Source organism: Myxine glutinosa, chromosome 13, assembly GCF_964187855.1.
Source record: "Myxine glutinosa chromosome 13, kmMyxGlut1.1, whole genome shotgun sequence".
Taxonomy (NCBI): Eukaryota; Metazoa; Chordata; class Myxini; order Myxiniformes; family Myxinidae; genus Myxine; species Myxine glutinosa.
In genome coordinates, this window is record NC_136273.1 from 17,510,728 (window position 1) to 17,527,306 (window position 16,579).

General features: G+C 45.8%; 4 protein-coding genes across 4 annotated transcripts in view; 2 read left to right on the top strand and 2 right to left on the bottom strand.

The window, feature by feature from the left end:
• Positions 1 to 2,106: 2,106 nt before the first annotated feature.
• Positions 2,107 to 4,818, bottom strand: LOC144888567 (uncharacterized). The gene is made up of 2 exons (XM_078766988.1): positions 2,646 to 4,818; positions 2,107 to 2,460 (listed from the first exon to the last, which is right to left on the bottom strand). Exons 1-2 carry the CDS (start codon positions 4,816 to 4,818, stop codon positions 2,207 to 2,209), a joined length of 2,427 nt encoding a protein of 808 aa, XP_078623114.1. The 3' UTR covers positions 2,107 to 2,206.
• A 737-nt stretch (positions 4,819 to 5,555) lies between these two features.
• LOC144888568 (uncharacterized) lies at positions 5,556 to 7,701 on the bottom strand. Its single transcript, XM_078766989.1, has 2 exons — positions 7,109 to 7,701; positions 5,556 to 6,862 (listed from the first exon to the last, which is right to left on the bottom strand). Exon 2 carries the CDS (start codon positions 6,456 to 6,458, stop codon positions 5,556 to 5,558), a length of 903 nt encoding a protein of 300 aa, XP_078623115.1. The 5' UTR covers positions 6,459 to 6,862; positions 7,109 to 7,701.
• Positions 7,702 to 8,092: 391 nt separating this feature from the next.
• LOC137438644 (THAP domain-containing protein 1-like) lies at positions 8,093 to 10,200 on the top strand. The gene is made up of 3 exons (XM_068133867.2): positions 8,093 to 8,592; positions 9,309 to 9,504; positions 9,841 to 10,200. Exons 1-3 carry the CDS (start codon positions 8,525 to 8,527, stop codon positions 10,120 to 10,122), a joined length of 546 nt encoding a protein of 181 aa, XP_067989968.1. The 5' UTR covers positions 8,093 to 8,524; the 3' UTR covers positions 10,123 to 10,200.
• A 694-nt stretch (positions 10,201 to 10,894) lies between these two features.
• TMEM9 (transmembrane protein 9) overlaps positions 10,895 to 16,579 on the top strand; it is a 43,562-nt gene continuing 37,877 nt past the window's right edge. Inside the window, exon 1 of the mRNA XM_068133868.2 lies at positions 10,895 to 11,173. Within this exon, the coding sequence (XP_067989969.1) occupies positions 11,072 to 11,173 (102 nt within the window). The 5' untranslated portion in view covers positions 10,895 to 11,071. The remainder of the gene's footprint in view (positions 11,174 to 16,579) is intronic.

The following is a 16,579-nucleotide window of genomic DNA, read 5'->3' on the forward strand; positions in this document are numbered from 1 at the left end:
AGTCCCAGGTGTTAAGAGCACCTTCAGTTCACATTTCTCATTTAAACATAAATTCAAAGCATATTTATTGTAACTCAAGCACCGCGGTGATTATACGAAATATAATTAATGTTTTGGCCGTTTATCAAAGGTTATATGTCTGCGGTCCGAGCATCCTACATGAAGCTACACATTCCACGCGCACATAAGCGTTCTCCTGCCCGCGGCTCGAGGCGCCGTCTGCGGATCGAAGGGGGATTTTACGACCGGACTTATCTAGCCTCGAAAGGGCACGAGCCATTTGTCCAGCACGACCGAAGCGAGTATTTTCTCATTTTAAACTAAAGCGAAGCGGAAAACCCTTTATTAACTTATGAAATAGCATTTTTAAACAACATTTAAATCATAACGCATTAGTCAACCAACGTCTATAACTGAACATTAGGCAATAACAAATCTACGACCTGACATATATAGTTATAGGCTATGTTGCCGCAGATTCACGCGGGGTGCATAAATCCTCGGAGTCTAAGTAAATGTCTACTGTGTAGCGCCACCTGGTGGTGGTGGTAGAGGGCATTATTGGTATATAATAATAGCCGGCGAAGCTGGTCTTGTGAATGAACGCGTACGGATTATGTTGAAAAGCCAGATTTTTATGGATCCCTTGAGAATTTCGAAGCTTTGACGCACCAAATCGCTCAATGGAGGCCACCTTCTTGCTTATGCGGAAGTATGCATAACAAATTGAAAAAGTTCAATAGGAGTTTGTTTCACCCATCTTTTTTTGATTCACAATCTTATGCACCTCTAATTTGTAATTAAAATACTTTAAGACCAACCTCGGCCCGCACGGGCCTGGTTATCTTCAACGAAAATCGTCACCAAACACCGGAACCAATGAAATTTGAGCATTTGAAAAATTATTTCAAAAAAGCTTTTTACCGTTTGAGGCTGAAAATGGCGTCAAATCTATCTATAATTCCAGTAATCTCTGTGTGTGTGTGTTTGTCTGTGTGTCTGTGACCGCTGTTTCTCGACAACCACGGGTCCGATATACTTTAAACTTGCCAGGTATATTGCTGGGGACCCGAGGATGTGCCTTTTCAAGGTTTCATATTAATCGGAGAAGTAGTTACCGAGCTATGGCGATTTCTTTACCAAACTCCGCAAGCCGTTCGCTTTGGACCAAACCATTTCATGTAAATAGAGGGGGGGGGGGGATTGTCACCGTACTCGCAAGCCGTTCGCTTTGGACCAAACCATTTCATGTAAATAGAGGGGGGGGATTGTCACCGTACTCGCAAGCCGTTCGCTTTGGCTTTGCGAATGGACCAAACCATTTCATGTAAATAGAGGGGGGGGGGGGATATAATTTTAGATATATATATAGTACGGGCATGCCCTAGTATTCTAAAATTGACGAAGAATTATTTTTTAGAAATCTCGCGGCCGAAGGGGATAGTTTTTCACGGCCGGAAATATCCGAAGTTGAGACGGAATTCACCGAATTAATAAAGAAGTAAATTTTATAAATTTTAATCTCATCCAGAATGCAAATGGTGTCATTTTGAACTAGGTACGGTACCTACTACCAACTACCTAACCCACTGATGCCATAGTGATGGGTAAAATAGTGGCAAGAGGGTTTGGCTTCGCCGGCTCATTGCGGGTTTGCAGTCGGTACTAGTACAACATGCAATGGTGGTAAATTACAATTTCCTTTACCTGGGCAACACTGAGGTTAAAGCATTCTTCGCACGGGTAAATTTGTTCTCCTTCCCTTCTATCTCCCCCCCCCCCCCCCAAAATGGAGGAGCTTGTGAAAGCCCCAATTGACCCTTCCCAATTTACAAGTGGCGCCTCCAAGCAGACTCAAGTCCCGCCATAGTCCAGTAATAATGTGACTTGACCTCACACTAATTGCAACAGAAGCAAACTCAACTGATTTGTGTATCCTCAATATGTCCTGAATGAGGGAAAAAAAGTGTTAAGGAATTGCATGGGTGGAAAGTTTTGAAAAATGCATAAATATGATCCTACCAAAAAACCGATTTTTAGCCCTTTCTGCTAGATTTGACTATGCTGTATTTTTTTCCTTGAAGCAAAAAAAACACATACAGAGTATCAGTGATGAGAATTTATTGTGATCACATCATCACATAACTGATCAACTGTTGATCAAACGATTGAACCAATGAAATATGTGTACAGAATACATATAACACTACACAATGTCATCATCGTCGTCACAGGGCATCTGCATTGAGTTAGTGCAGCTGGATCCCCTGCAGTTTCCACATGCCGGAGTGCACTCGATATTGTTCTTTTTGCATGTGCATCTCAGGGTGCTGCAGTCAGCCTGGCAGTTGCACTTGATGATCCGCAGAAGCTTTTCAGGAGCAGGGGGTAGGGTTGTCTGAACTGGCACAAACCCCTCGACACACTTCTGCCATCCCCACTCTGTAGGACGAGGTCCATCTGTAAGATAAGACAGGGAATTTGGTTTTGTCACAGCAGCAATGATACAGAAGGTAGTGAAAATAATACACAAGATACACAGAACATCACAGTAATTGAACTTAATATATTAACTGAAATTAATATACTAAAATACAAGAATAAACATAGCAGCAATCAGGGCACACAGTAAAATGTAAATGTACCAGATGTAGATCCCTTCCATTCTTGTACTTGCAAGTAGACACGCAGGCTGTGAAACTTTGCTGCTCCTGATGTTGGTGGTAAGACCTGTGGCCGAACGTAAGTAGAGCTAGATGCCACCTTCTCACAGAACCGATGATATCGGAGGGAGTCCAGGGTGTCAGTTGATGTTCCATTGTAGAGAATCACCATCGCTTTCTCTCCTGCTTCTGCCACATCATCTGTAGAGGCTGAATGTGCATAGAACACCTCGGCCTGCTCTCGGAATATGTCGCTTTCTTTGAATTTCTTGAGGGAAGCTCCCTTCCCGATCCCGTGGAGGCGAGATGTAGTGTCACATCCAAGAACTGCATGTAAGAACAAGATGTGCTTACATATGTCTGGGCCAAGTAGTTGTTTTGTAGCCTTGATGTTCCAAATGCGAGGCTTCTTTGTTGTCTTCCTTGACTCAGAACAAAAGAACAGGTCATGGGAGTCCAGGCTTGCATGGTAGCAGAGAAGGACTAAGAGGTCTGTATCATCCCCCATTCGCACAGTATTGTTGGTGGTAGCACACTGCACAGCTTTCTGCACAATCAGCAGGTCAGCATCGCCTGAGGCATGGTATGTCTCACAGTTTGCCTTCTGCAGTTCTTCACTTAACATGGAAAGAAATTGCTGCTTGTTCTGCCTGTTGGCCAGGAACTGTTCCTTCTGCATTGTGACAATCATGTCGGCTGTAAATGTCACAGTGGCACCAATCTTCCCTTTTGACCGTCTGTGGTGTGTCATGTCCTTTGTGTTGTTACTTTCATACCCATCAAACACCACTACAGCCTTGCCATACTTCTTCGTTACATACTCCGTATACTGGTGGCATATGTCTTTATAAGTAGATCCATGGGACCATGGGATGCGTTGAAGAAGTGCTCCACCATCCAAGACATACTGGCAGCCATCAACTACATTATCTGCTGGAACATGAGGCCCGATAAGACCCCAGATGGCGTCGGCGAGGGCTGGCTTCTTTGCTTCTCGAAGCAGTAGAGTGGAATCAAATAGGGCTGGGGGATAGCTACATAGCTCATATTTGAGGGCTGACTCGAGTTCATCACTGTTCTGTGCCACTATGACCAGTCTCTGGAAGAGAAGCTGTGGATCAACTTGAATTTGATCTCCATCGATCCTTACAGAAGACTTCATGCCGAGAGTGACAGCTTGATCCTTCCTCTTGAAGGTGAACTCAGCAGGTGTTAGTCCATCCATGGACTTCAGTATCGCAGTGCCAACGGACTGTGCTATATCAACGTTGACGGTGGAAAGGGCATTCTCCCCAGTGGCAATATTCCGGAAACTAGGGTCATTGCTGAATGGATTGTGCTCCTGTAGATAACTGAGAACTGTCAGTGTGTCCTTCCAGTCACGGGATTGCCTTGCTTTGGTCATGTCTTTGTTCTGCTCTCCAGTGTTGTAGTTGACCCCCGTGAGTCCCTCCATTGCCTGGTTTACTTCTGCACAGGCGGGCATCGATAGCAGCCACAACAGACGCTGTTGCTCCGTCATCCCTCGCCCTCGTGTGAGCCCACCACTGGTTTTTAAACTTCTCATCAGAACCTGCTCAATGACCAGGTCAGGTGAGAGACCTGCCCATAGGCGATCGCTTCGCCGAATCACGTGGAACCCTTCCTCGAAACGTTGTTGGACTTCTGGGTGTTCAGTCTTGAGGTTGTGCATCTGCTGAAGGTACACCCTGGCAGATTTGGTGTAAAGATTGTGTCCTGATGCTGCCAGATAGGGTAGCATGTCCTGGATAGCCTGCAGATGTAAGGCCCAGTTTCCAGTGCGTTCTGCACTGATGTATTTTCGTAGGATGTCCAGCATGTCCATGTACTGAACCCAGAGAGCTGAAGTTCTAGAGGACTTCTTGGTGGACTCGATGTGCTTTTGAAGGCGGTCTTTGATTCTCACTAGAACTTCAGACTGACAAACTTCTTCAGCAGATATAGCCCCATTTATCAGCTTCTCATAGATCTTATAAGCTCCCTCCAGGTCCGCATCTCTGCTTCCATCTGTTATCTGATGATCCGGTGGCCTTGCAGCTGCAGCTGCTTCGGCTGACTCTGACTCTCCATCCTTACTGTTGTCTGGAGTTCCAAATTGCTGTGGTAGATGGAAATCGAACACGTTTGATAGCATCAGTGCATTGAGGGCTGCATCAACAATTGAGTGTGCACGAACTGCTCACGCAACAGCTTTGCCACACATCATGTGGATTACTGCATTTGGGGCATAGATCAACTCCAGCAGTTCTTGTAGCCCAGATGAGGCCATCAAGTGTCCGATGCAACCGAGGAAGCTCATTTCTGCATGGAAGCCACCCAAACGCAAGACTATTCGTCTCAGATCACTTTCCATTGGCTCAGAGTTGATAATCATGAGAGCCTTCCACCAGAGTGGCTGATCAAACGTGATTATTGGGGTGACATTGTGGCATCGTGCATGCTCACTAACAAATGTCAGGGTCGAGAATATGCATGTGCTATCACTGGGATTCAGATCGATCATCGGCAGAAGCATAACAGTTGCTTTGCCAGGGTGGTCACCATAATGCACGAACTGCATCATTCCTGACCATGCAGGTCTGGGAGACCCAAATAGGACGGATGCTTTCCACAGGACATCAAGATTTTCACAGCTGTTCTGGACCTGAAGGTTGACAAGCTTCTGGTAGGTCAGTGCCATCAAATTGTGCCTTTCGTCTTTGTGGTACCGTACTTGTACCCTTCCAACCATTGCCACATCCAAGGAAGTAGCCTTGATCCTGGGGATTGGCTGCCTTGATCTAATTCCAGGGGTTATGGCTGCAATCATTCCTATACCATGGAATGTACCAAGGCCATCAAGCGTGCGGATGTTATGGTCGACATTGTCAGCTACATATTGGACAAACTCTGTCGATAGGTCAGGAATGTTTGTTCCATGGAATTTGGCTGCATTTCGTTCAAACTGGTGCACCTCCTGGTATGCGCAACAAAACCCAAGGTGATGAAGAGTATCAATGAGGAACCGCGATGCAAAGTGGTGATATAGTTGCACGCCCACCCCCAAACTGAAGTGGTGCTAACATGACTGACTCTTGGTCTAGTTGCCTGCATCATTGCTTGTCCAATTGCCGCCACTTTGGCTTGAGTTTTGGTCCCGGCAAATAGTTCTTCCAGGAGCACGCGAAGAGTATCTGGAAGAAATCTGACGCCAGCCTCTTGCGATTCTATGTCATCAAGAGCTGGGTAAGACTCATAGGATAACCCGATGTCTTTGATATCTTGTTTGATGAGCTTTGCAGCTGCCTGCACAAGCTTGATCTTCTCTGGATCTTCTGTGTTTGTTTGTTTCTGCTGTGTCTCATAGTAGTCTTGCAGCACCACCCTGGCTGTTGTCCTGATGGTAACCACGTTTGGTTTCCCATTGATCTCGGTGTATATTATCTTCTCACCGAAGTGTTTTTGCAGACTCCTCTTCATATGGGTGTAACCGTATGGTTCATGTTCACTGTGTGCAAGCTTCTGCTGCATGAGGTCAATTAGATCATTTATGGTGATCTGCTCGTCATCATTTTCTTCTATATACTTCACAACCTCCAAGAATGCTGCTGTCCTCTCATCAACGACAGGCCGACCAGCCTTCCTCCTCTTGGAGTCTTCTGTGTTTGTCTGATACGCTACTGGTATCTGCTTGTATGTGCGAAAATTCACACTGCAAGTCTGGTGGTAGACTGCATCTGCTGCATGTAGGTCATGCACATGCAGAATCCGTGCCTTCACAGTCTCTGACGACATGTTGCCAAAAGCGTGTCCTTGAATTCAATTGTCCTGACTTGGAAAACACTGACTTCACTTGGCTTCTTTCTCTTTTTTCCAAACTGAGCTGGTGTGCCACAAAACAGGCAATCAGTACTGTAAGAGAACCTCCCTGTAGTCGATCTTAGTGTAGGACTCTCACTGCTTGTACTTGTTTCTGACTCTTGTTGCCTGGTGTCCTTGGCTATCTGTTGTGGATTAATGTATGTCCAGCGACAGTCTTTGTGTATCTTATCACCAGGTACAGCATGAATATTGTCTCCCCTTTTTTTACTGGCCTGGTTGATAGATGAACTTCCCTTCTCTCCAAGTGTTGATACTGACGACCCTCCTCCGTCCACAGACTGCTTGCAAATGACACACTGTTCATATGCCTCCATTTCCTGAAAGTGGAAAAAAAATATGCACGTTGAAAAATATGCACGCACGGTTTAAAACGTGCATGTTTGGAACTGGATCCTAGTCAGGGATGTGCAGAGGATGTTAGAAGGTTCATAACTCAGAAAAGAGCACTGTAGTTGTGGCGTGCGCGGCGTGTTTAAACTAGTTAGCAGAATATGTACAATGTAACATAATGTAATAAATAGCTAGCTAACTATTATAGCTGGAGGAAATTATGGAAAACCCACCTGATGAGGTTAGTATAGCGTACACCGCGATCGATGACACCGGCACAAATGCATGCTCAGGATTGTCCACTCAGTGGACGGCTTGCTGTCGCCTTCGAATGTCCAATCAGCGGACGGCTTGCTGTCGCCTTCGACTGTCCAATCAGCGGACGGCTTGCTGTCGCCTTCGACTGTCCAATCAGCGGACGCTATTATTATATAGATGTTTTTTTGCTTCAAGGAAAAAAATACAGCATAGTCAAATCTAGCAGAAAGGGCTAAAAATCGGTTTTTGGGTAGGATCATATTTATGCATTTTTCAAAACTTTCCACCCATGCAATTCCTTAACACTTTTTTTTCCTCATTCAGGACATATTGAGGATACACAAATCAGTTGAGTTTGCTTCTGTTGCAATTAGTGTGAGGTTGACCCTTTTTTTTGCGTAAAATGCCTGCACTACCATCCCGACAAGTACAACAAGGCGGCACAAGAGATGCTCAGTTCTACCCCTGAGGACCTGTCTAGAAGCGCATGGCTGGCGGCATCTTGGAAGCAGGTGTGGGAACGGCCGGGCCCACCCGCATCCACCGCTACATCTGGGACCCAGTAGGTGGTGTCGTAGGAGAAGACCTACCACGCCTGCTATGGACCTTGCTGAACCGTGTATGTACGGGGGTCGGCCGCTTCAAATCATCGCTGAAGATGTGGGGCCTGGCAGACAGCGCCGCCTACGAGTGCGGCGAGCCTGAGCAGACTGCCGAACACATAATTACCATCTGCCCCCTATACAGACCACCTTCAGAAGCCGGCCTCTTCGACGTAGGGCCATAGACGAGGGCATGGCTGCACGACACTGAGCTGGCCATCTGATGATACACGAAAGAAGAAGAAGACCCTTCCCTCCCCCACAAGATATCAATGCAGTACATCCCTCCCTCAGTCGTCCCCATTCCCCTTCTGGCTTCTACTTCTCGCAACAAGAGATGTGACGACAAACTGTTCCATCAGCAAAGCGGCGGATAGGTTCTTCTCGTCCTTTATTTATAGGCAGTCTCGGGCATTGTGCTCCAAACTCCTATTTACATAAGATCGGGTGTCACCCGTTGGGGTTTTGCGAGCGGTGTAAGGTTTCCGAAAATTTGAAACACATCGCACAATGTCTTCGGAACGTGGAAGCCAGATCGCGCCTTTTCCACACTGCCCGAGAAATGGAGATCACATGTTCAGGTGTACCGGATATACTTTGCCGACTGAGCCGAAACTACCCTCGACCACAGAACTCAAATAGACGTAGAAGAACTATGCAGGCCGCTGTGTGGCCCCTCCGCCGCAACGCGGCAGCCATTTTAGTTAGCGCAAGACACCTCCGCTTTCTGCGTACAGATAGGCCTATTGTTAACATGAGCAGTGTGAATGTTCAACAAATATCAGCAATATGCCTTCTTGTGCTGCAATAAACTGTACAAATCGACTTGTGAAAGGTTCTGGGAAAACATTCCACAGGTAAGTAATTTATTTTTCTTAATTATGAAGAGTTTACTCGCCAAACTCTAGTTAAACTTTCACGTTATGCACAGATGTAGTTTTTCGTTTATGTAGTCCCATCTGTTAGTTTGTGTGTGTTTGTGTGTGTGTGTGTGTGTGTTTGCGGATTTGTCAGTGCATTTTGACTTGAACCAAAGGCTGTGCCTTTGCTTGAACTTAAGGACTCTAGCTCTTAATCTCTTCTCTCCCAATTTTGTTGAGCCACACACAATTTTGGGCTGTTAGGAGATGCATAAACATGTTCAGTTATCAAGGATCTAGGTTAACATTTGTCGTCTAATTAGACTAATAGGGTTGTATTTTGTAATCGCTTTCTTTATCGTTAGTAATTGTTACTTTGTGGAAAATATTGGTGTGACGCGTGAGTGAGTGCAATCTGTGCCCATTTGCCCTAGTTAATCATAATGTAGGGTGAGAGCCAAGATAACATTACGAGTTTAACTGATAAAATAAATAAAGCTTGATAAAGTATTTCCCTTGCTGTGTGTACAATGTCGCCAAGCAAAAAATATTGGGGGCTAGAGTATGGTCTAGTGATTGAATTTTCGGACACTGTACCGTATATAGAGTGTAGAAAACATGTGGGGGGCAGGCGCGTAGGAAGCAGTTTTGGTTGGGGGGGGGGGCAAAGACCCAAGGGGGCTCACAAATTTTGTCTTTTCTTTTGAATATAGATTTCCCAAGGATGGTTCAACCCTTCAGAAAGAATGGCTCGTAAAGATGAGGAGGGACAAGTGGACACCCAGCAAGTATGCCAGCCTATGCTCGGATCATTTTGATGCTGAGTGCTTTGACCGTACTGGCCTGATAACCAGACTTCGCCAAGGTTCAATTCCAATCATTTTCAACTTCCCAAATCATCTCCAAAAGGTAAGTAAAATTCAGAATTCTTGCATTAGGCCGGTTTACTAACTAAAGAATAGAGGCCAAAATAAAATAAAATAAAATTTTCCTTCCAAACTTTCTGACAACCAAAAATATATATCATAATAAATGAATGAATGAAAAATACAAAATAAACATTTTTATCAATCTAAAGTTCCGATGAAGTTTAAGCTACCATTGAAATGCAGACAAATTGTCTGATCCATTCCAAAGGCAGTAACACATACATGTACTATACATATATAATTTGTGAATTTTGGGAAACTGAACTAGTCTAGTTATACATTTTCTTTTGTTTATTTTTATCTTTGTCACTTTTAGACTGTGAAACAGCGCAAACCACCTCGTCCAAGAACCAGCCAGAACGACTCTCCAACTTCGTCTTCAGAAACACCACAGTGCTTGGCGGGTTCATCCAGCAAGGCACTGCCTACATCTCCAATCAAGCAACATCATCATGACCACACTTACTTTGTTTCGGATAGTCCAAGGGGTGTGAAACGTAAGCTGGAAAAATGCAAGATATTGTCATCTCTCATCAAAAGCGACTCAAAAACACTCAACGTAAATCTCGTAGACTTCGGAAAAAAGTCGACACTCTAGAGACCGTGGTAAACACCCTGAAACAGAAAAATCTTATGTCAGAGCAAGGACTAGACATGCTTCAAGCATCCTGCAATGTCTCCGCAGAACTGATGAAGCGTCCCACCTCCCCCACCCATCTCCAACCTCTCATCTCATCTCTCCCACCTTCCCAATCCACCTCCAACGCTCCACATCACCTCTCGCACCTCCCTCACCCACCTCCAATCCTCTACCTCACCTAATCCACCTCCCTCCAACCCCTCAGCTGACCTCCCCCACCTCCCCTCCCCACCTCCAACCCACCTCACCTCTCCCACCTCCCTCACCCACCTCCAATCCTCTACCTCACCTCAGCCTCCTAAACTATGTCAAGATGCCAGGAAAATGCTTCGACAGAGATTTAAATTATGAATAGAATTCATAAAATAGTGTTTAAAAGCAACACAACACCGTCCAATATAAAAATTCACGTCCACTCATCCACTTCCACTAGGCCTAGCTAGCGCACACGTTCGCCTATTCAGTTCTTGCGCTAACTAAAATGGCGGCGTGAGCGCGCGAGCGGGGCCACCGCTGTGTGTGTGTCGTGAACGGGCATAGTTCTTCTACGTCTATTTGAGTTCTGTGCCCTCGACTCTATAAATCGGTTTACATTTTTAAAAAATAAATGGGGCCAACAATATAAAGTTCCCAGAATTTTTTTGGCCTCAGCCGAGGTGTTTAGATGCGTGGCGTATATAGAGCCTCGCGCCTGTGCAAACGCCATTAAACTCTTAAAGAAGAAGAAGACGCGTTTAGTGCGGTATGTATTGGCCATGGTGGTATAATACTGTTTGTCATGGTAATTTTGTCAAAGCGTATCATTTTAACCATAATAATTGCGTGAAGTGCGTTTTAAATAATCGTTTTGCTGATTATAGATAGTTTAGAACCCAATTAATCTGTTCTGTAAGGAGAAATTAGAATAATGCGTGAAGTCGCCGATATGGCTCCTGCATTGCCATTAGTAAATATGGCGCTATGTGTGATCGTCTCTGCGCTCGCTGTGGCTGCTGTGGCGGAAACAAAGGTGAGAAGAAAAACAAACGGAAATTCTTTTCGAACCGTCTGGATTATCAATTTATTAGTAAAGAGAAAAGTCATTCCTGTCTGTCAGTTTCACTTGGGATTCGGGAATCGTTACCTCAGGAAGTGATCTTGTTTATGTTTCCTACCTATTAATACGACTTCCTTCGTAACTGTTAAAATTCCTAACCGCCCTACTTGCTAGACTAGGCCGACTAGATTGATTCCGGGCCTAGCTAGACTAGTACTAGCTAGACTACCCCACCCCAGCCCTCTGCCTTCCACAGATCTCCCGATGTCCCTGCTCCTTACTGTTGTGCCTCCCTCTCTCTTCCCTCTTGTCTCCTGCTCTCTCTTTATTATATAGCCTATGTGTTAGCTCTTGTATGAGCCTCGATACGTCCTATGTGTTAGCTCTTGTATGAGCCTCGACACGTCCTATGTGTTAGCTCTTGTATGAGCCTCGATACGTCCTATGTGTTAGCTCTTGTATGAGCCTCGACACGTCCTATGTGTTAGCTCTTGTATGAGCCTCGATACGTCCTATGTGTTAGCTCTTGCATGAGCCTCGATACGTCCGATGTGTTAGCTCATATGAGCCTCGATACGTCCTATGTGTTAGCTCTTATATAGGTACGTGACAAAAATTTTTTAAAACAAGGAACTCCTTTGCAACTGGTACCATTGGAAAGAGCATGAAAATACCATTAAAATGATACCCAGATCATTGTCTTAGGTCTAATATTAAAGAGAGTTAAAGCAATTTGATATTTACCAATTACGAGCGATTTTGGTCCTTTGTAATCAATGGAAACAAAGGAAAAATCTGTGACCTTTTGTCCGCTTTGTCTTGAAAAATGCACATTAAAATGCTGTAACTTTTGTTTTTAGACATATTTCAATAAAATAAAAAGCATTTGAAAGCATACAAGGGCAACAAAAGTGATGTGAAATTAATTAAAATGTAATTAATTAATTCATAATTTAATTAATTATTAACTAATTAATAATTAATTACCATGTCAATATATACAGAACAATATGATATCTGTAGCTTCCTTTATTTGAACATTTGCATGTAAAAATGCACCCCACTTAAAGTAATTTTGGAATGATCCCTTAGAAAAGAATATTTTAAACCAAACACATCAATATTCACTTTATACATAATTATGACGAGGTTAGATCTCCACAGATGAGATCAGCTGCAAGAGCATATTTTGAAACATCGTAATCCTCAGCGTTGTCTTCATAGTTCTCTCCTTCAAGCCAATATCCCACACGGTATGTACTGACTGATGACAAACAATTAATTAACAACACAAACGTGTGATTGCATGCATGTCATGACATGCATGAGATGCAGGAGCTGTGAGCGCACGATGCACCGCTACGACATTTTTTGGAATTTCCATCCACGACACGTTTTATTATTATGGACAAACACAAGGTTTCGGTGCTCAAATTAACTAAACTAGGGCATGCCCGTACTATATATATATCTAAAAGTATATCCCCCCCCTCTATTTACATGAAATGGTTTGGTCCATTCGCAAAGCCAAAGCGAACGGCTTGCGAGTACGGTGACAATCCCCCCCCACCCCCCCCCCTACATTTACATGAAATGGTTTGGTCCAAAGCGAACGGCTTGCGAGTACGGTGACAATCCCCCCCCTCTATTTACATGAAATGGTTTGGTCCAAAGCGAACGGCTTGCGAGTACGGTGACAATCCCCCCCCTCTATTTACATGAAATGGTTTGGTCCAAAGCTAACGGCTTGCGGAGTTTGGTAAAGAAATCGCCATAGCGTGCACAAATGCGCAGGAAAGCGAAAGAATCGCAAATTAGTTTTAATTAGTTTTAAAACATAGTTTAACGCCCGAGCGAGTTTAACGCAATCGCAAATCGCATCGCAAAGCGAAAGAATCGCAAATTAGTTTTAATTAGTTTTAAAACATAGTTTAACGCCAACATAGCGCCAACATAGTTTGCCGACGGGAAATAAATGAATACGCTCTCAAATGTGCCATCCGAGGCAGAGTCTGTTCGCCACGTTCGGCACACGTGATAGCTCGCTGCTCTCTGATTGGTTGAATCGTTTTTTGGACATAGCTCGGTAACTACTTCTGCGATTAATTTAAAACCTTGAAAAGGCACATCCTCGGGTCCCCAGCAATATACCTGGCAAGTTTAAAGTATATCGGACCCGTGGTTGTCGAGAAACAGCGGTCACAGACAAACAAACAAACACACACACACACACAGACACACACACACACACACACACACACACACACACACACACACACACACACACACACACACACACACACACACACACACACACACACACACACACACACACACACACACACACACACACACACACACAGATTGCTGGAATTATAGATAGATATTACAACTGGATGTGGATACATATATAAACTAACACAATAAATTGGTTTCAGAACGATATAAACTTACCTTCGTCAAAATCGGTGAATAGTTTTGACAACTCAAACTTGCGGCAATAAATTCACCTACTTTTCGAAGTCGGAAAATAAAGGTTGGAAGACGAGGTCAAAGGGGAAATCTGAACTACGTCATAAGTATTTCCGGTTCATCCAAGAAAAACAAATATGATCTCTGCAGCGATAGTAATAGAGGGCTGTGCAGACAGCCGATATCACTGGCAGAACAGGTATTGGTGCCACGGCGACGCACTACTCAGCAGCCGATAGTCACGTACCTATCTTATATGAGCCTGACTTCCGGTTCCGGTCCGGTCTGCGAGAGGACGCTGGCGTTATTTGTTCGCCGCTTCTCCGACTGGATCATTGTATATAGTCTGCTTTTCTGGTGGTCGTGGCGGCTTTTTGGCCGTTGGGTCTGCTCTCTGCTCGGTCCCGGCTCTGCTCCCGACTTTGCCTGCCCGGCTCTTCCACCGTTGCCTCGGGCCCGCTCCCGGGGCGTCTTACGCCTCTTCTACCCTTTGCTGTCTTGTTTGCGGCTGCGGTTGCGCGTGGACGAGGGCGGTTTGCCGCTGGAACACCACGAGGCCGGGGTGAGCAAGACGCCCGGTTTGCTGCTGCGGCCTTTGCTGTCTTGGTTTGCGGCTGCGGTCGTTTGCCGCTGCGGCCTTTCCTGTCTTGGTTTGCCGCTGCGGCCTTTCCTGTCTTGGTTTGCCGCTGCGGCCTTTCCTGTCTTGGTTTGCCGCTGCGGCCTTTCCTGTCTTGGTTTGCCGCTGCGGTCGTTGAGCCCGGTCTGCACGTCCTTGGCCTTCACGTCCTGCACGTCCCGCACTGGCAAGGCCTGCTCGTCCTCCTCGGCCTCTGATAGGTTGTCCACCTCGTCCCCTTCGCTCCTGCCTGGCATGGCTCTAAGGTACTCCGCCGCAAGGCTTCTTCTGCTCAACACTCACTCCACCCCATCATGCATCTCTGCAATCAAATACCACGGACTCCTGCGACGACCCAGATACATTCATAGGGGCTCCGGTCGCAAGTTTGTTTACTTACAAACAGGTCACTCCATTCCCGTACTCTGGTCAGCTCAGCGCACTCCCACTCATCGACTACGTCACCACAGCAACGCACACGATCGCGCCTCCTGTTTGCAAACCCTGGCAAAATCACCTGAGTTCATCCCCACCGTACAAAGCAACATCAAGCTCACCCTGTTCAATACCCGGTCCCTCAACAACAAAAGCCACATCCTGAACGACTACATTCTGGACAATAAACTGGACTTTCTCTGTCTCACTGAAACCTGGCAACAACCTCTGGACTACTTCTCACTCAACCTCACTTCACCCAATGGATATTCATACATCAATAAACCACGCTCGGAGGGCCGAGGTGGTGGAATTGCCGTAATTCACTGACAGGACATCAAGACCAGCCTCATCTCCATCTCATCTGCTCCATCATTTGAACACCTGGCTTTTAAACTCTCTGGTCACACACAGTCAGTCATGGCAGTCGTCTACCGCCCTCCCAAACCACACCCAGCATTCCTGTCTGACTTCTCCTACTTTCTGACCCAGCTCTGTTCCTTCTCCCCCTCAATCCTCCTCCTCGGTGATTTCAATATCCACATGGACTCCACTGACTCCACAATAACCACTGACTTCACTGATTTACTCACCTGCTTTAACCTCACTCAACATGTCAACTTTCCTACCCATAACCGTGGTCACATTCTCGACCTTGTCTGCTCTACTGGACTAATTTTGCACCATCTCTCTAGCTCCGACCTCACCCTCTCTGACCACTTAGCCATCACTATGACAATCAACATCCCCACCCCAGCACCAAGGCATTATCGCATTATCAACTTCCGTAAGCTAAACTCTCTTTCACCTACCTCATTCTCATCCACCCTCTCTCAAAAAATGTCCACTTCTCCCTTCGTTGACCTCCACACCCCTTCTGACCTCACTGACTACTACAACCACACTCTCTCCTTCTGCCTCGACCAGCTTGCGCCTATAAAAACCAAAACAGTTTCTTTCACCCATTCTGCTCCCTGGTTTACCCCTGAACTCCGCCTGATGAAAACTCGTGCTCGCCAACTTGAAAGACTCCGAAATAAAACAGGTCTCGCAATTCACTCCCAAGCCTACAAGGTCCACCTGCAGCACTACAAAGATGCCCTCTCCCGCGCCCGCTCCGCCTACTACTCTCAAATTATCCACTCTGGCTCCGGAAACCCAAAAGCACTCTTCTCTACAATAAACAAACTCCTCAGCCCCCTGGACACCACCACCCAGTCATTCACAGTAGACAACTGCATCTCCTTCCTTTCATTCTTCCAAAGCAAAATTGACAACATCTACAACAGCTTAACCACCACCGCACCTGCTCCCCCTCAAACCACCTGTTCCCCCTTATCCTGCCAACCCCTGTCTCAGTTCTCCCCAGTCTCCTCTACTGACCTCTCTGAACTCCTCATAGGAATGAAAACTGCCACCTGCACTCTGGACCCCATCCCCTCCAGCTTTGTCAAGGCCTCCCTTCCTGCTCTCTCTCCACTTATCACTGCAACAATAAACTCCTCCCTGTCTACAGGCATCGTCCCACCATCCCTCAAAATTGCTGCTGTTACCCCCATTCTGAAAAAACCTGGACTCAACCCTGACACCCTAAATAACTTCAGACCCATATCCAACCTACCCTTTCTGTCAAAAGTTTTGGAACGCACTGTAGCCACTCAACTCAAACATCACCTCTCTGCCAATAACCTGTATGAAACATTCCAATCCAGATTCCGCTCCAACCACAGTACTGAAACTGCTCTCCTCAAAATCACCAACGACCTTCTCCTCTCCTCTGACGCCGGCAACCTCAACATTCTCATCCTCCTCAACCTCAGCGCCGCCTTTGACACCATCAATCACACCATCCTCCT